At 37.5% G+C, this 26,457-nt stretch overlaps 1 protein-coding gene across 4 annotated transcripts in view; it reads right to left on the reverse strand.

The window, feature by feature from the left end:
• The window catches only part of PHKB (phosphorylase kinase regulatory subunit beta), a 194,912-nt gene that overhangs the window by 23,481 nt on the left and 144,974 nt on the right, over positions 1-26,457 (reverse strand). For all 4 annotated transcript variants that reach the window (XM_068529138.1, XM_068529139.1, XM_068529140.1 and 1 more), the window contains 10 exons: positions 22,911-22,994; positions 22,294-22,398; positions 21,053-21,135; positions 20,757-20,847; positions 12,305-12,366; positions 12,058-12,220; positions 10,868-10,949; positions 8,981-9,038; positions 6,727-6,817; positions 3,714-3,916 (listed from right to left, as the gene is read on the reverse strand). In XM_068529138.1, the coding sequence (XP_068385239.1) occupies positions 3,714-3,916; positions 6,727-6,817; positions 8,981-9,038; positions 10,868-10,949; positions 12,058-12,220; positions 12,305-12,366; positions 20,757-20,847; positions 21,053-21,135; positions 22,294-22,398; positions 22,911-22,994 (1,022 nt within the window). The remainder of the gene's footprint in view (positions 1-3,713; positions 3,917-6,726; positions 6,818-8,980; positions 9,039-10,867; positions 10,950-12,057; positions 12,221-12,304; positions 12,367-20,756; positions 20,848-21,052; positions 21,136-22,293; positions 22,399-22,910; positions 22,995-26,457) is intronic.

The raw sequence follows: 26,457 nt of genomic DNA on the forward strand, positions 1-26,457 counted from the left end.
AAAAATTAGACTCCTTCCCAACTGACAATGTCCCAGTGTTTAGAGCTGACCCTGTGAGTCTAGCATATGGGGGAAATACACATAATAAGTTGGGCAGGGACACTGTTACTACCCACAATGGGAATATAATGCCTCGATTGATTCCAGGATGAGTTTCAGGACAGTGAATAAAGTTTCCTGGCAAATTTCTTCATTAGGAGGCTTTTTTCTATCATTAGATACTAAGTCAGATGCTCTGTCCTGACATTTTGATTTCAGGTGACAGTCTGAGGAAAAAAGAGTATTTTATTTCTCACGGAAGGCACTGAACATATAGAATAGCAGATACAAAAACAGGAAGAAAACTATTTTTAGAATAAACTAAACATACTTCATTCCCGTGCAGAGAAAGAAGCTTCAGGTCAGATGGATTCAAGGAACAAAATTACATTGGATTTTTGAGAGAACATAAATTAGCCTAAAATGCTGAATAAGCAGTAAAGGAAAAACTACTTAGAGGCTGAAAAACACAGCATTGTAAAATCCTGGGGAACAGTTAACTTTTACTTTAAGCCTTTGCTTAAGTCACGGCAAGGATGACTATCACTTAAAGAGTCCCCTGAATAGAACATTTACTACAAAGAATGTGCTTTGGAAGAGTTATAACCTATACTTCTTAGTCAGCCTCAGAGAAATGCCTGAATCTGTGACAACAGAGTACTTTTAATACCTGTATGGATACGAAGAATCACACCTCTTTTCATTTAGAGACAACTCACACGAAAGACCCATTTCTGCATCCTCATACATCGTCAGGAATTAGAGCTGAAAATTTTAGAGCTAACAGAGACCGAAAAATCAGGATATGATTCAAAGTTCTTATAATTGATTTGGAATACATCCTAATATTTGAAAGGAACTATTTTAAGGGATAAAAATGAAGGTCAAGTTTTATGCAGAGTGAGTTCATTTCTCAATCAAAAGAAAGAGGAGATAAAGAATGGGAAGCGCACCTGAGATATACTCTAACTAAAATCAGGTAAACACTTTAAAAACTAATAACCTCAACTAAAAAAATTGAAATAAAACTGAAAAACATAACTTACAAAGTAGAACTCTCCCAGAGAAAATAACTGACACTGATTTTATGTATATTTTCCCACATACACATTATACATATATATATACAGTATTATTGTTCTTTTATAAAAAATAGAACAATATATTTGCAACTCTTTTTTTCACTTAATTTATCTTGGACATTTATAAATGTCAGTATATTGACTTTATCTTGTTACTTGTAATGGCTGCACAGCATTTTATTGTATGGCTCACTATTTCAAACAAGCATGAAATGAAGACTGCTGTTAAAGTATGTCTAAATTCCTAGAATGAGAATTGTTGAAACGAGAGGCATGCAGATACTTCCAATAAGCAACTAGTTTTTAATGTAATTTTTTGAAGGAAAAAATGGGTAATCATTTTACATAAAGTGCTTCATACTCACATGCAAAATTAAAACTAAGAAATGAAAGGGAAAATGAAATCAATCCAGCAGTAGAAGAAAGGAAAAAGAAAAAAGAAACAACAAGAAAGCTTGGTGGGGCTTCCCTGGTGGTGCAGTGGTTGAGAGTCTGCCTGCCGGTGCAGGGGACACGGGTTCGAGCCCTGGTCTGGGAGGATCCCACATGCCGCGGAGCGGCTGGGCCTGTGAGCCACAGTTGCTGAGCCTGCACGTCTGGAGCCTGTGCTCCGCAACAGGAGGCCGCGATGGTGAGAGGCCCGCGCACCGCGATGAGGAGTGGCCCCCGCTTGCCGCGACTGGAGAAAGCCCTTGCACAGAAACGAAGACCCAACACAGCCATAAAAAAAAAAAAATCAATCAATCAATCAATTAATTAATTAATTAATTAAAAAAAAAAAAAGATGCAGTGGAAAGAGAAAAGGAGTGAGAATCAGAAACAAAATGTTTTACAAAAAAAAAAAAAAAAGAAAAAAAGAAAGCTTGGTAACTAGAAAACAAGATATAATGGCAGAAATAAGTCAAAATATAAATGAAATGGCACAAATATCACATATATTTCTATTAAAAGATAATCTCAGACTGAATTAAAAATAAATATGGCATGAATGTTAAATATAAAAGACATATCTATACAAAATGAAAAAAGAACATTGAAGGTAAAGGAATGGAAGACAGTATACCAAGCTAATAAAAAGAAAAAAAGAAAGCAGGCATGGCAGTAATATTAGACACAAAGAATTCATTTGTTATATTTCATGCATTGTAATGGGATCATGGTTATGCTTTTAAGAAGTCCTTATGTCTTATAGATACACACTGAAGTACTTACAGATTAAATGATTAGATGGATTTGCTTTAAATATAGACGGGAGTGTGGGTGAGGTAGGTAGTGGGGGGGGTATGAGTGAAATAAGATTGGCCATATGATGATATTGTTGAAGCTGAGTAATAGTATGGGCTTTATTATACTATTTTCTATACTTTTGTAGATGTTTGAAATTAAAAATAATTTTTTAAAAATAATTCAATTACAAAATAAATGACACAAGATACATTTTTAAAACATGGTAGCATGGACAAAAACAAAGCTTTAAAATATATAAAGCAAAACGGATAAAAATGCAAGGAGAAATTGACAAATTCATAATCAGGAGAACATTTTACAATTTATCAGCAATTGAAAGTCAAGTAGGACGAAATAGTAAAGATACTGACGATCTAATTATACAACTAGCAAGCTGAACACTTAATCACACTCACACACATTCACGTGTATTTGCGCCTGACAGGCTACATAGTCTTTTCAAACACTTGAACATCCCCCAAATTGGCCACATATTAGGTTATTCTATATGCTCAAGTATTGTTTTTTGTTGACTTTTTTACAGTTAGAACATATTCACATGATACCTGTATTCAATACAATCAAAAATATGTTTAAAAAAATGAAAAGAAGCATTTGTACTTTACTCGGTTGTGGCAGGCCTTTTTAACATATTATTTTGTTTCATCTCACACAAAACAATGAGGCTGGTATGAAAGCAGGAGGGAGGGTCAGCCACTGGCCTCAGGCCACTGAGATGATGAGTGGCGGTCTGGACTTGCACTCAGTTCCGCAGGATGCCAGAGCCTGGTCACGTGCTTACTGCACTGCCTCACACAGTGCTTGACTAAGAAGATTCAAGATCACCCGAGCCTTACTTTCTACTTCTCCAAACAGAACACTTACGATTTTAATGACTAAAATTTAGATTTTGGTAGAAAACGGATACAGAAGAATATTCTTAAAAGGACCAAATTTTTATTTGAGTGTGTCCTCCTGACACCTAGTTCTACTAAAAAAAACCCCACTCTTCTCTTAAGTCTTATCCACGTATTAGGATTTTTTACAAGTCTTGTGCATAATGGGGTTTTTGTTTGTTTGTTTGTTTTTTAACATGATACACCTGTTTAAACCCCTGGAGTTTGATTTTACCAGAGAACAGAGTTATTCCCCTACATCTCATGTTGGGAGTTAAATATGTTTAACAGGAGGGTTTTTTTCAGGCCACTCGTATTTATTTCTTCATACCACCAGATGTTGTCTCTATGACTTAGGGCAAGATGCACTTTCCTAAATGCCCACCAGATCTGGGGCAGCCCTTCACTCAGAGAGGCCAAGGACCACTTGAACAATTCTCTTTATGCAAATGCAAAGTACTTTACTCACCCAATTCGTATTTTCAGCATTCCACGGAATAACTCCGGGTTATTGGAGATGATCCAGCCAATATGAATGACCAGTTCTTGCTGAATGACCGCCTCCCTCTCATCATGGGTATTACACTTGTAATAGATCATGTTCTTAATCACTCTTGGAGACAAAGGATTAGAGATAACCTCTTCTTCATGCCCAAAGGCACCCAGAGTTACCTATAGGTGGCAGAATTTTATTGTAAAAATTTCCTAGCTACTAACAGATAAAAGAAAAAAATTCAAGGCTCAGGATGACGGGCAGGATGAAATTACTCTATGCAAGCTAGGGAATTAGGTAGAATAACTGCTCCTGCTATTTATTAAAATGGCTTTCAAAGCATGACTCCCACTGGAGTTCATGATGGTTCAGTCTGGTCTGAAATACAAGGGCAGGTGAGGGTCCTGGTTAGGAGAGTGGAGGTGAGTGGATAAAAGCAGGGAAGGAATATAAATAACTACTGAGATAAGATTATTCCGAATGACTTTAGTACTAGAAACTCCCCAGAGAAACCAGAATACACTGACTAGTTTTACTTTCGTGCACAGTCTATGTTTGAGAGTATATCCTTCACTTCTTTTACAGTTTCTCATGTGGAAGTGTTTGCTCTTTAACAACACTGTAATCTTTTCAAAGGCAGGTGCAAGGACATAGAGTTGTAGGGTAGCCCCACTTTTCCAGGCGTAGTTCTAGGCACCCAGTGAGTGCTGAAATACTTGTTGATGTATCTCTGGCCTGTGGAGGGGAATAAACAAGACTGCCCACAAGCCTGCGAAATGAGAAAGCACAGAGGGAAATGGCAATGAAAATTCAAAGCCAAAAGTGCTGTGGAGCCTGGGCAAGAGAAATAAATACTCTGCTCTCCCTTTCTCCTCTCGCCTTAGCATTCTGCCTCCCAGAAAAGCCTGCAGCCCCTCCTTCCTCCTCATTACCCCTCTCCCCTCTCTCTTCCTTGTACAGTGCACGATTATAAGATGCAGGAGAAAGAAGAGGACATCAAAGGGCCCTGTGTTTTCTGAGATGAGGGGAGAAAGCAGGACAGGGGTCTTCTGCCCCAACTTTGTGATGGAGTGAAAACTGAGAACTGCTAGTTTATTGTAACACAAGTGGTACCAACCAGTTAGTCCAAGTGCGATTACTTTTATTAAAATGTCAGCTAGTAGAGAAGAAAACAAACAGAAGGCACATCATTGCCTCTGGAAGCAATGATGACTAAAGCACTATTTCATTCCAGGGAGCTTGAGGTGATCTGAAAGTGCTCTGTACAAACAATATTACTTCAGTTCTCAGGGTGGAATTTCATAAATAAGCAGTTGCACACTTGGAATGCTCCATTCTCATTTCTTTTTTGTAAAAGTGTAAGATGCAGTCAATGAATGGACTTCATACACCTGAAGCAGAGCTGTCAGCCTCCCAGGTACCCAGCTCTGTAAGTGACTATTTCCCTGGGAGATGTACTGGTCTGGTGGGCAATGGTCCAGCCACAGCCTCAGGACAGGCTCCAAGGCCTCCAGGATTCTGCTCTGGTGAACAGAATCTCAGAATCACAGGCTGTAATCTCCCTCTAGATAGTGTATAGATTGGACATGACCAACCCTAACCTACCCCCTCCTCTCCAACTGTCAGGTGCCAGTGACCTCAGAGATCGCCAAAACCTTCTCATACATCGTAGAATTAACTATATTTTCAGATATACTACAGGGGCCTAAAATCCAAGGAAAAATAGCTTCCCAAAGCCTGTTTACTTTCTTCAAGGGGTGGCTCAGTCCAAGGCAACAATGCAGGACTCTGTGGCTGGATTGGAGGATTGCAGTGAGGAAAGGCACCCCATAAGTTACCTGTGTCTTGGTCTATTTAGCTGACGAATGAGGATGAAAATTCTACCTCTTAATAATTTGGAGAAAATAGAAAATAACGTATGTGAAAAGTGATTTAAATTTTTCTCAGGAGTTTTTTATTAGTATTAAATATTACAGAATAAAATATTCTTTCAACTTTTCAAAAGCTAGATGTCAAGATGAAATAATTTCAGTTTTAATGAATTAAGAGCCCTGAGATATGAACAATGGGTTGATTCCATCAAAGAAGGTTAAAGTTTTTTTGTATTATTATATCCCTAGGTTAACTATCAGGAAGACATGACAAAGCACACATACTCCCAAAGAAGAGATAGAAAGCAAACAGGTTTTCATTCCAATCAAATGATTATTCAGCCAGGTAATTAGAGCTTATAGAAAATAAAACAAAAAATGAGCAGCCATATTCCACTCCACATACCCACGTGCACGGGCTCAATTCAACCCACATTCACCAAGTGCCTCTCCAAGGCCATGTTGGGCACACTGGGACAGGTGCTGGACAAGACATGGACCATGACCTCCAGGGGTTCATGGCCTACCCTGGGGTGAGAGACACACATTCAAATGAACCGGGATCCAGGGCAGGTTGTGAGGAGTGTCACAGGCCTACTGTGAGGACCCAGAGAAAGGGACTGCTAACTGGAGATGGCTCTGTGCCGAGGAGCTGACAAGAGCTGGCCTCGGTGGGAGGGGAGGAGCTGGAAGGAGAGGTGGCCCAGAGGGTTAAGGATCTGCGGAGTCAATGCATTTCTAAGGGGGAGAAGAATCTTAAGCGGAGTAGAGGGGAAAATGCGCCCTTCACTGCGCCCTGTCTTTGTTCTACCTATCCTAAGCCTGTCTGGAGTGCTTCAGCAGGTATCATACCATTTTCTTTGTCAGTATCTTCACTGATCTCAAGTTAACACAGAAGTTGAAAATTAAAGCTCTGAGGTGCAGCGCAAATACTTAGTATCTGTGCATCTTTAAGACTAGATTTTGCTTGGGGAAGGAGCCTTTTGTAGAAATGCCCGAGCCGTTGTAAATGTGGTTATGAGAGACCTATGACACTGAGGCTTGCCATATTTAAAAGCCAGGGTCCTGCCCAGAAACCTTTGTGACTGTGACGAAGAGTCCGAAAATCAGATACTTACCTGTTTGCCCTGCACTAAAACATTAGTAATGGATGGGGCCAGGCTGTCCACTAGTTTACTTAAAAGACTTGCTGTATGGCGCACCACCGACCTGGGGGCAAAGGAGAGAGCAGGCCAGAGGTTGGCAAATCTGAATGATTAATGAGTGGGGCCCCTGAACGGGGAGACTTAAAAATATGCACAGTTAGGTCCTCATGTAATAATATGGAGGAAACACTGACCCCAAGACACTGGACCTCACAGCTGAAATCTCCCAGATTGTAGGACCAACCAGAATTAGGGAGGGATAGCCTTATCCTCACCTCTGCCACCAGCATTATTTGTGCCACTAACAATTTAAAAAGAAGGAAAAGGGAGCCTAACTATCCCTTTGGCAGGGAGTGGCATAGGAGGAAGAATTGATTATTCTGATTTTGTATTAAAAAATTCATTATTAAGACTGTCACTGGTACATGCCCTCTATTCCTATAACCGCTTTAAATCAAGTTTCTTTCGGTGCCTAGACAACCAAATCCCTGGATCAGGGGACTCACTTAGTACTCAATTTTAGGAAGTGATACAATGAAATACCAGCATTTTTTTTCTTGCCAGAATGTTGGGGGAAGGAATTCACACTGCTATTTTTACATTTCTGAAGAAGTCTTAGACTGTAAGGAGAACAGATTTTTAAGCACAGCACCTGCAATACATAAGACATTTTTGCCCCCTCAAAAGTAAAAATTCATGTGGGACTTTTAGATGGAGCAAATAAAATTAAAATGTAGGTTTAAAACTGTTTTCTTGTATTTCAGGATATCTATGGGAGCTGACCTATAAAAAACACTTACACTGCTTAATCTCAACATAGATGAACTAGTAGAAAATTAAGTCATATCTGATAAAGTCAGTGAAACAAACACTTCCTACTTTTAGAGAAGCTTTCACCCACACACTGTAAGACCAAAAGACATATTTAACCCTCAGGACGCAAATAAGCCCACACATTTCAAGCAGCTTGAGTTTCCACATTCCGTGCATGTTACCTGTTTCCCATGTACCAGAAAAGTAGTAATGTGTGGGGCTATAGAGGAAGAAAATTTCTGGGTAAATGCAGCCCCGTAGCGTACCGCCAACCTGGGTATGTCAGTGGAAAGCCATAAAAGGGAAAATACAGTAAATAAAACTTCCAGGAGTTTGTTCTTTTAAACATAACAGTCAGGACTCTAAATGTCTGCTAATGATTTATCTAAAATACAAGTATTAAAAATAAAGCAAATACAGGTTTGCTTAACCGAAGATAAGATTATAGACCACATTTGAAATTTACTGACTAAAAAGCAACATCTATTGGTTTGCATGCCTTACTGTGCTGAGAATTTACAGCGAAAATCTGAGACTTAACCACAGGATTATTACATAATTTCTTCTGGGTCAGAATGGTATATTTATTATAAATCATAGAGTTGAAATACTGCTAAGAGATTGTTTTGTCTAATCCCCTTATTTTAGAGATTAGAAAACTGAGGCTCAGTGAGGTTAAGGGAGTTTCTTATGACACTGCTTGAAACTTTTTTTTTCAAAATTAGATAATAATGGGTTATTAAAAAATATATATATTTATATACTCTTAATTTCAAAATGTTAGATTTTGCTAGTAAAACTGTTACAATTGCTTCAAAAATGCAGATGGCATTCATTTAGACATACCTACCCCATTGTGAAATTAAACAATCTTATCTCAACTTACCTAAGTTTTCTTCAGTCTCTGGGAAGAGACTACCTCTGCAGAACGTATCAGTTACTTCTTATGAAGCAACTACAATCACTGGGATTCATTCAACTTAAGTCATGAGAGAACTATTTCCTAAGTATATTATTTTTTGCTTGTGATTAAATGAAACACTGGTCTCTTCATGACCTTCTATAACAGAACAAGTTTCCCAAATACAAATTAGAACCTAAAGCATCTTGCTGGGACAGAGGAGGTGCAGGGTAGGAAAGAGTCATTGGAACATCATTCCAGTGCATCCTCTGCAGGTTCTATTCCTATGGGTGTCTTCACTCCCAGATATGTTTTTAATAACTTGGGAGAGCCATGATAAAATGCAATGTAGGCAGATCCTTAGAAAGTAGGCTGAGTCACAGTGCTGTAACCTTGGAGTTGAAAAGTAAAAATTAGGATGAATAACCACCTTTAAGACTGGTCCATTATCTTTAGGATACTGAATATGACAACATAAAAATAAAACATAATGACAAGGACGCTAATACGAACCAACATTTTTTGCTGCCAGCTCTTCTATAGACTCTCTCAATGTGATCAGAAACAGTACCTAGACATCAGATAATAGAGTCTTTGTTGAAAAATGCTTTTAATTAAATGCATAACATTTATTCTCCTTAAAAAAAAACACTCTTGAATTTTCATTTTGTTCCATTAGAGTTAATACATTCATCCATTAATGTTCTGAACTACCTGACATTTTTAAATATGTAACCCAAATATATAGTGTGAATGTCTCCAGCCCTTCTGAGTATATGATTTGGATAAGTACTTTATTTCTTGAAATTAATTGTTTTCTTAATACACAATCTATGTTTTTAATAAATAAAAATAAGTTATTTTAATTTACTATAGAAAATAAAAAACAGAATATAGCAAATTGAACAAATACTATAGACTGACTATACATAATTCTTCATTGTTCAAAAAAACTTTATGGTGATTCTGTTATGTGCATGATCATATATCAGTGCTCAAAAAAATACCACTGGGTTTCATTCTTTGGGAGCAATTTACATGTGGTCTGGCCTCATGACTGGTTTGTCAGTAAATTAACCATGTGACAGGACAGAGCACAAAAAAGGGTAAACAAGGGTAAAGAACAAGACCTTTATCATTTTACCCTGAACTTATTTTTATAGCTTTATAACAAATTGGATAAAATTATATTCAGATTCTGTAGATGCTTATGATTTTCAATATATAAGGTTTTGCAGATTTAAAAGATTTAAAGTCTTTTAAATATCTAAGTAACAGATGAATATTACTCCCAAGTTTATAAAAATGGTTTAAAAAATAATTCTCTCAAGATTTTCATTATAAACTATTTTATATAAATTTTGTTTCATTTTAAAGCACTACTAAAATAACCATTCTGAATTCTAGGTTCCTAATGAAATGTCTGCTTTTTAATTATCCTATTGTTTTAAAGTATAAATTTTGATAAATGTCCTCAGTATAACTAGGATCCTGTTTACACTTTTGAGTTTCAAGATTAATTAGAAACATGAAGGATTCTGTTTGAAATTTGCTTAAGAGTTCTTCTGCCTTAATAATATTAAGTTAAAAAATTAAGACTATTCAATTCACTGTATAATACTCAAGATGGTTATCTCTTAGCTACAATAATGCAAAAACTAAGTAGACCTTATTTGAATAAACAATTATGTTTAGTTCACTACCAGAACTATAAATCTTATTAATTACATTGCTGTTTAGAATATCAACTCAATTTCTAACTCTAACCAAACAATATGCATCTCTGGACAGAGAACTTTCAGATGAGCTAAAAACTTTGAGTAGCTAGACATTAAATACTTGAAATGTATCCTACATTATTCTGTATTATAAAATGCTGGAAGTAGACCATGATGTAGAATTCAAAGATTCCTTAGAGTAGTGACTCAACATATGAGTGTAGATTTCAGGGATAATTGGGTTTCATCCTTAATGCAGAGTGGACATGAACACGATTAGAATGATTTATTTTTGTAAAGTCTTGAGAGTATAATTCTATTAAATGCCATGTTCCATTTCAAATGGCTGCTGCAGACCATGAAGGAGCTAATTTTTATAGCTATAATGATTCAATATTGTTCTTGAAAACATACAGAAAATAAAACTGGAAACTGTCAATAAACAACTATGGAGTTATCAGAGGTTAACAGTCACAGGCAGAAGCCAGGCTCCAGCACCATTCAGACAATCAGAGAAGGGGGTATGAATTTTCCTTTTAAAAGTTGTTTTAAAAAAGAGGTTTAACAGAGGAGAAAATAACTTGTAACATTTTAGTGGATATTCATTATGCATATTTGATATAAGTTCAAAAATAGAGAGGTCTTTTTATTTAAAAATGTTCTCTTAGACATGTACTCTTACCTTCCTTTGTGATGAAGTTGGGCCCTTCTCTTTTGAGCAGTATACCCAGCAGGATGGCTTGGCTAGCTAGACAACTACAGTCCTGAAAATATAAATCCCTATGAGTAACTGTAATGAAATGGGTACAAAAATTACCACAGGGGGTAACTAATCATGAAACCACATGATGCAAAGAGGAAATATTCTGCTATGCAACTGAGAAAAGATAAAATGTCATTGATATACTACCAAACGTAAGATGACATTATACAACTATTTATTTTAGCTATCTTGGAAACAGTAGGTAGGCAAGCTAGCTTCCTGGGGTAGTAGGATTTAATAATCAAATTTTCCAGGAGACAAGATAAGTAATGAATAGAAAATATGTTGTCCACAAGCATTAATACTGATTCTGCCACTCTCTGAGAGATTTGGCCAAGTCATTTAACCACTCCCTTTTTGACTTGTTCATAAATGGGAGACCACGTCGCTGTCAACGCACTGTGGAGAGAAGGATGAAAGGAGGGGATGTATGTAGACCACTTATTATATGCATTATGTTTTATGCCTATTACATCATATTCATGCTTATGTAGATCTATAGATAATATCGATCAATCACAAGAACTGGTATCTGACAGGTTATATATTTAGCCTACATGCTCAAATTTGTATGGTCTAATAAAATGTCACTGTGTTTATAGCTCTACCATTAGAATTTCATTTCCTTTGATAGGTACTATACCTTATACCCCCACCCCTCCTCCTTTAAAATGAAAATAACCTCAAGGAAGGTATAATACTAGGTTGCTAACATAATATTCATATGGATGTAGTTATAGGATTGCTTTCCTCGGTAACTGGAGAGACTCAAAGCAAGCATTAGACCTAAATACTGAGACAGGAGAGAAGACCCGGGTTGGGAAAAGGTGACAAAGGGCACTGAAAGAGAAATCTGGAGATCCCAAAGGCAACTATACTTCTTTAATGGGTTACTCAAGACAACACACTCCTTAAGCATCTTTAAGACATCCACACTAATATCAGACCATGAGAACTACCTCTCATTACTGCCTCAGGTACAGACAGGCATCTACCTCCAGGTTAACTGCAACCTTCTCTGGGAGGACAAGAAGAAATATGGTTTGCCCCTGGGAGTTCCTGCTCTGCCAACCTCACTCAGGGACATGTGGGAATTGCATCTTCCTCACATTCAGTTTTTGAAGAATTTCACGGGTGGGTTTGTTTTTCCATTCAGTAATGGTGACATCTGGCTGCTGTTCTTGTTCAGGAGCATTGGAGGTGCTGCTTTGTCGATTGACTTTTGAATGTTTGGGAACTTCTAGTTCCTCAAAACTCTTAAATTCTGGAAGCCTAGAATTTAAAAGAAAAAGTTTCAGATTCCCTGTATTCCTAATGTAATCTCAAGAAACACAATAATAACCTAAAAGAACTTACTCTTCTGTGTCACTGATTCGTAAGAAGTCAAGTTGTTCTACCACAGCTCCAGATATTAGTGTCTGAAACGTGATTGAGAAAAGAGTCACAGCTCTTAAATTCATCAAGCCACAACCTTATGATCTATGTGCCTACTTTTCTGTAAATACATAATACTTTTTAAAAAGTTTACTTAAAAAATATACATGATTTTTAAGTAACTTCTTAAATGAGCATTCTACAATCAGACAGATTTTCACATACAACAAAACCCCCTGAAATAGAACATACACATCAAGCTACAAGTTCATGAGTCATAATAAATAGCAGAATCAACATGAGATGAATTGTTTTTTCTTTCCATCCTCTTATTAATTTTTAAGCTCAATTAAAATTCAGTATTTATTAGAATGTTAAAAAATAAAATTTTGAAATAAAAAAAAACATGAAATACCAATGTTGTCTTCAGAAAAGATAATTATGCTTTGCATTTTGCTACAGTAATATATTTCAGGGCTATCCAACGATGAGACACTGCCAACTCTCCATTTTTCAGGATCATGAAGGTATCGATTATCTACATTCTGGAAACCAATATTTGGTCATTTTATATTCCATTAGTTCCTGATTATAGCTTGAGAAAACTAAATGAGGCCAAACTTGAACACAGTTGTTGTCTGTCAGTGGTTCATGGTGAATGTATAAATGAATGATAACACACAATGATTTTTAGCACTATGTGTCACTTCTAATTATCTGATGAACTGTCAAATAAAAGTGAGAAGTGTACTGCCCAGAAAATAAGCCATAAGTTATTATTTTAAAAATAAGGTAATTTTTCAGTCTTAAATATATTACTTCCTCTATCTTCTCACTGTTCATTTCAAATGTAAAGCAACAGGATATAGGGAATGTTGCTCTTGTTGGTTAACCACCCAGAGTTGTGCTGCCTTCTCTTCTACTGAAAACTCATAAAGTAGCTCATCAACAAATAGCCACTACAAATGGCAGGATGGACATGTTACCAGCAATCGTACTAAAGCCTCCTTGCAGAGTTTGAGAGAGAAAGGCCAAACATGCAACTGATCTGCACAATTTTATGTGGCTCAGCCACAGTCAGGGCTGAGAGCAGTCTGTGCCTGGGCAGAGAGCAGTGCCAAGCACAATGGAAGTCTATAGAGTGATATTTCCTAGGATGCAGGCTTACACCTACACATACTGCTCTCTAGTTAACTAATCTGTTAGACGAATATTTACTGGACACCGATATATGCCAAGCACTATGCTAGGTATTGAGGGTACAGCATGAACAAAATTAAGTAGACAATAAACACACAAAAACCTAAGTATGTAGAAAATATGAACAGACCAATCACAAGCACTGAAATTGAAACTGTGATTAAAAATCTTCCAACAAACAAAAGCCCAGGACCAGATGGCTTCATAGGCAAGTTCTATCAAACATTTAGAGAAGAGCTAACACCTATCCTTCTCAAACTCTTCCAAAATATAGCAGAGGGAGGAACTCTCCCAAACTCATTCTACGAGGCCACCGTCACCCTGATACCAAAACCAGACAAAGATATCACAAAGAAAGAAAACTACAGGCCAATATCACTGATGAACATAGATGCAAAAATCCTCAACAAAATACTAGCAAACAGAATCCCACAACACATTAAAAGGATCATACAACATGATCAAGCGGGGTTTATCCCAGGAATGCAAGGATTCTTCAATATACGCAAATCAGTCAATGTGATACACCATATTAACAAATTGAAGGAGAAAAACCACATGATCACCTCAATAGATGCAGACAAAGCGTTCAACAAAATACAACACCCATTTATAATAAAAACCCTCCAGAAAGTAGGCATAGAGGGAACTTTCCTCAACATAATAAAGGCCATATATGACAAACCCACAGCCAACATCGTCCTCAATGGTGAAAAACTGAAACCATTTCCTCTAAGATCAGGAACAAGACAAGGTTGCCCACTCTTACCACTACTATTGAACATAGTTTTGGAAGTTCTAGCCACAGCAATCAGAGAAGAAAAAGAAATAAAAGAATACAAATTGGAAAAGAAGAAGTAAAACTGTCACTGTTTGCAGATGACATGATACTATACATAGAGAATCCTAAGGATGCTACCAGAAAACTACTAGAGCTAATCAATAACTTTGGTAAAGTATCAGGATACAAAACTAATGCACAGAAATCTCTTGCATTCCTATACACTAATGATGAAAAATCTGAAAGTGAAATTAAGAAAACACTCCCATTTACCACTGCAACAAAAAGAATAAAATATCTAGGAATAAGCCTACTTAAGGAGACAAAAGACCTGTATGCAGAAAATTATAAGACACTGATGAAAGAAATTAAAGATGATACAAATAGATGGAGAGATATACCATGTTCTTGGATTGGAAGACTCAACATTGTGAAAATGACTCTACTACCCAAAGCAATCTACAGATTCAATGCAATCCCTATCAAACTACCAGTGGCATTTTTCACAGAACTAGAACAAAAAATTTCACAATTTGTATGGAAACACAAAAGACCCCGAATAGCCAAAGCAATCTTGGGAAAGAAAAACGGAGCTGGAGGAATCAGGCTCCCTGTCTTCAGACTATACTACAAAGCTACAGTAATCAAGACAGTATGTTACTGGCACAGAAACAGAAATATAGATCAATGGAACAGGATAGAAAGCCCAGAGATAAACCCACGCACCTATGGTCACCTTATCTTTGATAAAGGAGGCAAGAATATACAATGGAGAAAAGGCAGCCTCTTCAATAAGTTGTGCTGGGAAAACTGGACAGCTACATGTAAAAGAATGAAATCAGAACACTCCCTAACACCATACACAAAAATAAACTCAAAATGGATTAAAGACCTAAATGTAAGGCCAGACACTATCAAACTCTTAGAGGAAAACATAGGAAGAACACTCTATGACATAAATCACTGCAAGATCCTTTTTGACCCACCTCCTAGAGAAATGGAAAGAAAAACAAAAATAAACAAATGGGACCTAATGAAACTTAAAAGCTTTTGCACAGCAAAGGAAACCATAAACAGGACGAAAAGACAACCCTCAGAATGGGAGAAAATATTTGCAAACGAAGAAACTGACAAAGGATTAATCTCCCAGATTTACAAGCAGCTCATGCAGCTCAATATCAAAAAAACAAACAACCCAATCCAAAAATGGGCAGAAGACCTAAATAGATATTTCTCCAAAGAAGATATAGAGATTGCCAACAAACACATGAAAGAGTGCTCAACATCATTAATCATTAGAGAAATGCAAATCAAAACTACAATGAGATATCATCTCACACCGGTCAGAATGGCCATCATCAAAAAATCTAGAAACAATAAATGCTGGAGAGGGTGTGGAGAAAAGGGAACCCTCTTGCACTGTTGGTGGGAATGTAAATTGATATAGCCACTATGGAGAACAGTATGGAGGGTCCTTAAAAAACTAAAAACAGAACTACCGTACGACCCAGCAATCCCACTATTGGGCATATACCTTGAGAAAACCATAATTCAAAAAGAGTCATGTATCACAATGTTCACTGCAGCTCTATTTACAGTAGCCAGGACATGGAAGCAACCTAAGTGTCCATCGACAGATGAATGGATAAAGAAGATGTGGCACATATATACAATGGAATATTACTCAGCCATAAAAAGAAATGAAATTGAGTTATTTGTAGTGAGGTGGATGGACCTAGAGTCTGTCATACAGAGTGAAGTAAGTCAGAAAGAGAAAAACAAATACCGTATGCTGACACATATATATGGAATCTAAAAAAAAAAAAAGGTCATGAAGAACCTGGGAGCAAGACGGGAATAAAGACACAGACCTACTAGAGAATGGACTTGAGGACATGGGGAGGGGGAAGGGTAAGCTGGGACAAAGTGAGAGAGTGGCATGGACATATATACAATACCAAACGTAAAATAGCTAGCTAGTGGGAAGCAGCCGCATAGCACAGGGAGATCAGCTCGGTGCTTTGTGACCACCTAGAGGGGTGGGATAGGGAGGGTAGGAGGGAGGGAGACGCAAGAGGGAAGAGATATGCGGACATATGTATATGTAAAACTGATTCAGTTTGTTATAAAGCAGAAACTAACACACCATTGTAAAGCAATTATACTCTAATAAAGATGTTTAAAAAGAACAAAAAAACATAAAAAAACCCTACGTATGCTATGTCAGATGATAAGTGCAAAGTTGAAATGAGAAAGGCAGGGGATGGGGAATGCTGAGGCAGAGAAGAGGGAAGAGGCAGGTTTGCCATTTTATAGGTGATTAGAAACGACTTCTCTAATAGGGTGATACGTAAGTAGAGACTGAAGGAAGCACTGCAGTCAACAATATGGATCTGAGGAAAGAGTGAACAGCAAGTGTAAAGGTCCTGAGGCAGGAGCATGCTGGGTATGTTTTAGGAGTAGTAAGGAGGACAGTGTGGCTGAGTAGAGTAGATAGGGGAGAATGGTAGGAGATGAGGTCAGAGAAGAAGGTCCAGACCATGGGCATCACTATTGGAAGAACTCTGGTTTTCACTTAGTGTGAGAGAGGAGGTCATTAGAGGCTTATGATGTGTGACATAATCTAACTGCCCTATGACCAGGTAGAGTAGGAAGAAGCTAATAATTGTGTTATGGCCAATAGGAATTTAGGAGACTACTATAAAAATCTAGGTGACAGATGATGCAGCTTGGACCATGATGTTAGTGCTAGAGGTGAAGGGAAGTGGTTAGATTCTGGATGTAATCTGAGGGTAGGGAAAATTGGATTTGGTAATGGATTGTAATGTGGGTTATGAAAAAAAAGAGTCAAGAATTTTTAACTCTCAAAGCTGATAGCCAATATTGAAAACATAAGAAAAATAATTTTGATTTAATATTTTCTATTTATATTAGCCTACCCACCTTAATTCAGCTCATAAAGTAAACGTTTAACCTGAACTAACATTCAAGTTCTAGATTCCATTCCATTAATAAGCTTTAGAGCTTTCAATCTAAAAAATTCAGTTGGTTGCACAGCCTCCTGAATTAGTTGTTTTTTTTTAATTGAAGTATAGTTGATGTACAGTATTATATGTTACAGGTATACAATATAGTGAGTCATAATTTTTAAAGGTTATACTCCATGTATAGGTATTATAAAATATTGGCTGAATTAGTTTTATAAAAAATATTGTAATTAATTTGCTAGGCATTAATACCTCGGTTCGATGGTAATTAAATAACTTAATATTGATACATATGTGTCAAATGCAATATAGTATTCAAAAAGGTATCCTGCTCAGTGATATTCAATTATATCCCACCAGGCCTTTTCCAACTGAACATACCACCCAAGACTGTACTCCACCCCATTATTCTGCCCCCCTATCTGGCTTTATTTTTGGTTCTGCTCCCCTACTAGAATAAGTCTCATGAGATCAGGGACCTTATATATTTTTTTCACCATTATATCTCTGCTGCCTAGAGAGGGCACTTGGTAAACATTTGTTGAATCAATGAACCAATATTTACCTACTTCTTACAGAGAGAACAGTAGTGAGCAGAGTACTCTGGGAATGCAGAGATGAGTAAAGCCTGGTCTGATAGAGTTTTCAATCGACACAGAGAAGCAGACACAAGAACCTAGCCACACCTAAAATAAGAGCTACAGCAAAGCTCAAGGAAAAGGCCACAGAAACACACTGGAAGGAGAAATTAATTCCAGTCTTGGAGACTTTGCTAAAGAGGTGACATTGACCTAAGTTATAAAATTAAAGTATGACTTAGAAGGAAAAAAAGAAAAAGGCAACTCTAGAATACAGTAACAGCATGAGCAGGAAAACAAAAATAAATTTCATTAAAGATTTTGAAAGTACTCAGTATACTTGGGGAGTAGAAAGCAGGGCTGGGAATGAACTGCATGAAGACATGTCCTGGGTGATGCAGCTAGGAAGTGACGCTGAGGCCCAGTGATGAGAGAGATTGTGGACCATAGGCTAAGGACATTTGGAAGGGCCTGAAATAAAATCCCAGAGAAGTTACATAGGTGCCATTTTTATTTACTATATTAAAGAGAAGACAAAGGTTGGTATGGGGGTATGAGGGGTTGTTTAATGGGCATAGAGTTTCAGTTTTACAAGATGGAACGAGGCTTATTCTCTGGTTAAGATTCTGTACTCAAGGGTATATATAGGGCACAGCAGAGAGCAGAAGATAAAAAGATTAAACAATGGATTAAGTGAAAGACTCATAAATGAGCTGACTGAAAATTGGAGAGCTGTCATTTATGTCCAAGATGTAGATATAAACAAAGACTTCGCTGCTTAGTGATGGGAAGCCATTATCCGTTGCTCTGACTTTCAAAGTGCAGTGTTGCACGAACTCGTGGTCCAGCATCTGTGCTGTCAGAATTAAGCCACTTGTGCTGTCTACGTGAAAATAATCTGTGCTGTTGTAAGTATCCTGGACAATTTGATAATGTACTATTTTATTGTCTTCTGAATCTGCATCAGTAGAGAGAGACAACTTGTGAAACAGCTGTCCCAATGAGAGATGTTTCTGATAATATACAGCACAGTGCAACATCCCTGGCTCCCCTCCCCAACCCTGCTCTCAGGACATGGAAGCAAAATGTATGTCCTTCAAGCAGAAGGCTAGATGTTTATTTTCTGGGGAAACTGAAGAGCAGAGGAGAAAAAAATCTCCAGATATTGGCACCTGGGTTTCCCCAGCAAAAAGGGCCTTTGCCACCAGACTACCTTACAAGTAAATTCATCATGACAACGATCCTTGTTCCCTAACACGCAGCTTCCAATGAACTTTTTATTCTTTCACTCTTAAAAATGAAGGGCTAGCTAAAGATTACCAGACATCTGACAAATGTCTCCAACATGAAAGACTGAGCCCCCCAAAACAGAGAAAAAAAACCTGAAAGAGGGCTTCCCTGGTGGCGCAGTGGTTGAGAATCCGCCTGCCAATGCAGGGGACACGGGTTCGAGCCCTGGTCTGGGAAGATCCCACGTGCCGCGGAGCAACTAGACCCGTGAGCCACAGCTACTGAGCCTGCGCGTCTGGAGCCTGTGCTCCGCGACAAGAGAGGCTGCGACAGTGAGAGGCCTGCGCACCGCGATGAAGAGTGGCTCCCGCTTGCCGCAACTAGAGGAAGCCCTCGCGCAGAAACGAAGACCCAACACAGCCATAAAAATAAATAAAAATAAATTTTAAAAAAACCTGAAAGAGATAATGTAGAAAGGAAAAATTTCCAAAGCTCTCTAGTTAATGTTCTCAGAAGGGTAAGACAAAATATAATACCCAGGAAAAAAAGGACAAGATACTGTGAAAGGGAAAATTAAAAACATGATAGCCAAAACACAAAACTCAGGAGCTACATGAGAAAGAACAAAGAAATTGCCCCACGAAGCATTACAAAAAAGACAATTAAACAATTAAAAGTAAGGGGAAAAGGTAAAAACTTAGGGAAAAATCAATCAAGTATGCAAAATATTAGGTTGGCCAAAAAGGTCGTTTCTGTAACATCTTATGGGAAAACCCGAATGAACTTTTTGGCCAAGCCAATACAAGCACCATTGAACGATTATGTAAACATGCCATTTACCACATTACCTACTCAGGTCCCTCTTTATACGTTTTCCTCTTTCTTACTCAATATCGAGTATCTACTACATAAAAGACTATGGAATGATCACAACTTTTTCAAGGAAATAAGTCGATAATGGACTACAATTTGAATAGTCTACGTTCAAGGTCATAAAAGGATATGAAACCAGAAAAGTGTCATTTCTGGTCTGAGTGATTCTGCAGAACTGGTCTTCAAAGCCCAGTGATGTTTAAAGAAGGGAAGCTACTCTGGGCAGAGGAAATGGAGCGAGCAGAAAGGGGCAGAACCTCACAGAGCCGAGAACACAGTAAGTAATCCGTATTGGCTGAAGCAGAAAGAATGTTTAGTAGGAGATAGCTGTGGGCAGAGAGGCTGCTATGGTTATAGGGAACCACAAAGGGCTGCTGTTATTTAGGAGCTATGAAAATAATGCTGGAAAATTCTGAATGGAACAAGGATTATCTCCAGGTTGGATGTCACTGTGCGGTAGGGAACAGAGCACTGGACCAGGGAGTCAAAGAACCTGAGATTATACAGCAGGTCACTTCACCGCCCTGGACCCCAGCTTCCTCAAATGCAAAACTGAGGTCAGAGATGATCTCTTCAAGTCTGAAATTCTGGTGGGAAACCACTGCAATTGCTCAAGCATCAGATTGGAGGGATCACATAAACGGGGTGATGACAATAGGAACGGGAAGGTAGACAGGGAATAAAACCTTCAGACAAAAACCTTCCACAGAATATAATTAAGAAACATAGCTGTATCTGTGGATTAATTGTGCTGGAAACAGAAACACTGAAATTCAGAAGACTACCTGTAGACGATCAACATGAACTTTGACTCCTCCAACCACTCCTTTCTTAAAAGCTGCCAGCATATCTAATATGGGATTGAATCGGCTACCTCTGAAAAATATAAACAGTAAACAAAATGTGCATATTAACAACAGAATGAGAAATTAATAATCTAGTACTAAGTACCCTTTACATACGCACAACACTCTGTCACACGCTGAGATGGATACAAAAATACAAGGAGGCCCTGATTCCAAAGGGTTCACAGTGTTAACGGTGATGAGATGCATGCACCTCAACTCTTTCATCCACCTACCTTATATTGTCTTCCCGGATGAGGACAAGGAAAAGTGGATGCCCATGCATTTTCCAGTATTGCTTAATAAACTGTAGTGCATTCTATTAAAACATAAGAATGAGGCAGGATGTAATGGCACAGTATCTGAGCTGATCAGGATGTTTAACCATTAGTGGCAAAGAGCCAACAAAACTCTTCTATATCAAGATAATTCACAATCAAACCCTGGATAAGACAGACTACTTAGGGGTAGAAATGTTCTAATACATACAAGTTAAGCTAGAAACCATTTTGATTTTAAACTTCGTTCTTAAAAATAGTCAGATCACACATGTTTTAAGGCTGCACCCCCCCCCCTCCTTTTTTTTGAGGCCTAATAAACACAGTTCGAGAATGGTCCCAGGGAAGGAAAATCAACCCAGGGTTATCATCCAGAAGATTAATTCTCACTCCACGTTACTGTAGATTTATATTACAGCAGGTAGAAGAGATTGGGGTGAATCTATACAGACCATTGGAAACATGAAGAGTTCTTTATTTGACTCAATTTTTATTATCATTATCATCATCATCCCATCAAAGACATACATAACACTTCACTACGTGCCAGGCACTATTCTGAGGGCTTTGCATATATGAACTCCTAATCCTCAGGACAGCCCTATTCAGTTATACAGATGAGAAAACAGGGACACAGAGAAGTTAACTAACTTGCCCAAGATCACAGAGCTGGTAAACAGTAGAGTCAAGATTTTAACAAATGAAATCTGGCTCCAGACTTCATGCTCTGGGCCATGACCCTAAGCTTTTCTACTCTGCAAATGGAAAAGGGAGTGGAGGAGATTTTAACTGAGTGGGTATAATGAGTTAGGTGAGGTTTTACTTGAAATTCTTCATAAATAAAATCATCTTGGTAACTCAACTTCTGTTCAAAAAGGAATAAACTTACTGTCGTATGAACATGGTTTCCAAAACAGTTCCCCCTCTGCTTTTACAACTACAGTATATATCCTTTCATTCCATTTGTAGAAGGTAGACAAGTAAAGTCATACAACTTTATATAAAACAGAATACATCTATTATTCTAATGCTGCAAGTAATTTAACTCCCCAAAGTTATGCAGATGTTGTTTTACTTTCATATTTGATACTGTATTAACCCAGTATCATAGACCCAGGAACACTTAATTTAACAACATACGATAGAAATCACTAGAAACAATGTCATCCCGTTTCAATTAAAAGGTGTTCTGAAGCTACCTTTATGTCATCTATCAACAGTAAAACATCTTGAGACATGTAGAAATCACTTAGGTCAAAGATGATAGGGTAACAAACCACAGTCTTTCCTAGAATGCGATAAATCTGTAAGGGATAAATTTAAAAAAAAAAAAGAAAAAAATATAAATAAATAAATAAATAAATAAATAAAAAAAACAGACCATAGGCAAAGGTACAGTACTACAAGTCCTAATAAAAATTAAAACTGATGTTTAATTCTGAATAAGCAAACAAAATAATCTTATAAAATCTATATAATATTAAGAAGGTACAGCTTCTTGATTGACTCAGTATGCTAATAAAGTAGTCCACCTCTACTATAAGGGAAAAAGCCTCCATTTGAGTAAATACTACTATAATCAGGTGTCTTACAAGGCTCAGAAATAATAGAGCAGTGAGACGCTTATCTATTTTTAGAAGAGTTCGTGGTATCACACAAAACTAATTATTGATATTTACTTGTAGAAAATAACAATTCAGATAATTAGCCTAAGTATATGATGAAATGTGAGAATGGATGCATAGCAGGTCAAACATCATTCCCGTCTGTGGTATTACAATCTGAACACGGCTCTACAAGGAAATTTCGTGAGTACCTTTGATGTACCGAGGCAGCCAATGGGCCTATCTGGCCTTCCGCAGAGTCCTAATTTTTCATTGATCCCCAGATGGAAATAAGCCTGTAAGACACAAATGTGTAAATCAGAGCCAGACAAAAATTCATGCTTTTCCTTTTTTGCCCCCTTTTCCCCCCTCGACTAATGCCCTGCTAATTTCTGATTTCTCCAGAGAAAAAGAGGCCAGGGAAACTTTATTCAATGGACTTGAAGGAAAACAAGCCAGCTAATGACATCAACTTAGATTTTGGGGCACTGGGAGATTCGAGAGCAAAACTTTTGCAGATCCATTTAGCAACACTCTAAAATTTGACATTGTTCTTACACTGTCATGTCATGAATTTATAACTTGCATGGCTCTATCTGATTCATACAAGCACACAGAGAAACAAATGCTTCCTCTGTGATAAAAATTTTGGCTCTTTAAAGTTTTAAAAAACAGGGCCACATAACTTCTACCAGATTCCCACCTTCAAGTATTTCCCACCAACATGGAAATGTCTTTACTGATTTTTCCGATTATATGAATTTTATGAAAAATTTAATCCATATGCTACAAGTGAATGGTCCTGTTACTCTCGTAACCCCTTAGGCAACAACCATTTCACTTTGGTATGTGTTAAAAGGAGTGTAATTTATTGTGTGATCCCTAAGAAACACCAGAAGCATAAGATAGGGTTACAGATTTTTAACAGTGCATAGATAAATACCCATATCACACACACACATATATGTATATATATTTACATAAATGGGTTCATATACTATATAATCTGGTGTTCCATTTTTTTAAACTTAATATTGTTTTTCTACAAAGTAAAAACAGATAAACTTGGAATGAACTAGGAGTTAATCAGTGCCAGAGCCGAGCACTTAATCCAATCAAGAAGTCTCCTTACCCTATTTAACATGGATCCCCTGATGAAGGTAGCTCCCAATTTTTTGTTATTTCAAAACTAATTCTGTAACCAACTTTGGAAAGTATACTATTACTTCTGCAGGATAATTTCTTCGACTTGATGGATCAAAGAGAATATACATTCTCTTTCAAACATACTGCCAGGTCGGTCACCCTCCAGAAATAATGGACCAATTACATCGACATTAACTGTGCATAGGCCATTTTTGTCATTCTCTTGAGTCACAATGACATTTCATTTTAAACAACTGTATTCAAATATTTTGTGGTGGACCATTTTCCCATATATTTAATAGCTATTTGTATGTTCTATGCACTTTTTCCTTTTTTCCCCTGTCTACTGGGCATTTGCCATTCTTTTTCATTTGTAAAAGATCTTGGTATGTTAAGAATATTACCGTTTTATCAAATATTTTACTCAATTTGCTCATCTTCAATGTTGTTATGAAATGTGAGAATGACTGCATAGTAGTTCAAACATCACTTCAGCATTTGGTATTTCAATCTAAACATTTTTCTGCTAGGAAATTTCACAAGCGCCTTTGATGTGCCAGTTGTTTATGCTACCTTCAACTATATTTAGTTAAATCTGTCAATCACTTCCTTTATCGCTTTTTGGCACTAGTGTTACTCTAAGAATGGACTTCCCCTCACAACAGCTGTAAACTGTTCTCCTATTCTTTTTTTTATAGTGATTTTATATCTAAATCATTAAAAAATATTTAAATCTTTAATCTGTCTGGAGTTTATTTTTGTATCTGATGAGGTAGAAATCTAACCTAATGGAAAATCAAACCAACTGTCTCTACACAATCTACTGATTATCATTTGAACTGATTTCAAATATCAACCTCAACGTATACAAAATTAATGTCATCACCAGAGCTCTCTGTTCATTCTGCCACGGTGCACACATGTATGTCAGAGTTAGCTCTGTCTCCTTCTCCTTCTGCATTGAATGTTCCTAGAAAATAGCACCCCCTGAGTTGGCACTGTGCCTAGCATACAACTGGTGCTCAGGAAATACTTGATGGATGAATGAGGGAGCAAGTGAATGTCCTCCTGAGCCACATGTGCTGTGCATATTAATTCTGGAACAGCAGTGGTTTTAGACAAAGTCCACTGGCTAGAAAAAGTACTCTATAAGCATTACATAGCATTGTTTAGCTACACTGAAACTACAGTGCACAGCACTAGATGGAGACCACTTTCCCTTAAATTAATATTTATGTCTAAACTACTTTAGATTTCTTCTTTTAGGCAAATGATTATATTAATCAACCATGCACAAGTTAAAATGTACTGATCTAGGTAGATTTAAAGGAAATCTTTAAATACTACTCTATTACAGTAAAAGCATTTTCTTTAACTTTCTGAACCATGGTAGAGGTCTATGACAATTAAGTAATCAGATGCAGAATGTTCCCTGAATTCTAGGCTACAGATAATACCATCCCTACACATTCACACCATTTAATGCACTGAAACACATAGCAGGGACCAAACCACCTGGAAGTACAGAAATACTTCATTCTAGATCTGCACTGTATTCAGATCTCCCATGAGGCAAATCAAACCACAGTTACCACATCATGAAACATTAACCACACACAGTGAAAGCCTTGCCCTCAGCTGTCTGCCCTCACACCCTCTTCAGTGGGCTGAAGGAGGGTGCAACTTCTCAGAAGAGAATAAGCAGCCATTGGCATAAGAATATGTGTATTAACTAAGATTTGAGGGAATATTTTCACTTTTAAAAGGTAGACTATAAAGAAGCAGTGTAGTCGGCAGTATATCTTAGAGGGTGAATCCCAAAATGCAGCTAGCTTGAAACACAGAGGCTGTAGCCACAGAGAATTTTCCATCCTGACACGTGCACAGAGAAGCTGGGCTCCTGGTCACAAATCTGTCTTTTTAGCCACAACACGCACCCAAATTGTAAATCACGCGTTAATGCCATTTTTAAAACAACAAAGTATAAAATAAGTCAGGACCTGTTATAAGCCTTCACTTTGTAACAGAATGCTTCCTACCACCTCTGTGACTCCTCAGCACCTTGTACTAACATCTGTCATAGCACTGATCAAAGTGGATTGTCATTAACTATTTTTTCTGTCATCCCAACAGACCCAGAGGTCACCGACTGAGAACAGGGACAGAGTCATTTTATCTGTGTGCCCCACAGAGTACTCTGCACAGAGCAGGTGTTACTGATGAATGAATGAATAAAATGCCACATTCAAGTTATTTGGAGCCATGTTGGTCTTTTAAATCTTGACTGAATGTTGTCTGGTAGAGTACAGATGCTACCAGAAAGAGGTGCTAATATACATTAGGCCTGAAGAAACAGATTCAGGTTAATTTGTTTTGAGAGCATGTTTGTCAAAGAATAATAACCTTTGTTACCATTCTCTGGAGCTTTCAGTGAGAGGCCATGAAAGTGTATCAGCAAATACAGCCTGCACCTGAATGATAAGTGCACAGTGTTACAACCTTTGATTTTCTCCTCCTCTCCTTGCCTTGTGGATCCTTACTTCCCTCTTGGCCTCATTTAGCCTCTTCTACAATGAAATAAATCTAGCTTTCCATCATTTACTTCTTAGTGTG

This window comes from Eschrichtius robustus, chromosome 19, assembly GCF_028021215.1.
Source record: "Eschrichtius robustus isolate mEscRob2 chromosome 19, mEscRob2.pri, whole genome shotgun sequence".
Classification (NCBI taxonomy): domain Eukaryota; kingdom Metazoa; phylum Chordata; class Mammalia; order Artiodactyla; family Eschrichtiidae; genus Eschrichtius; species Eschrichtius robustus.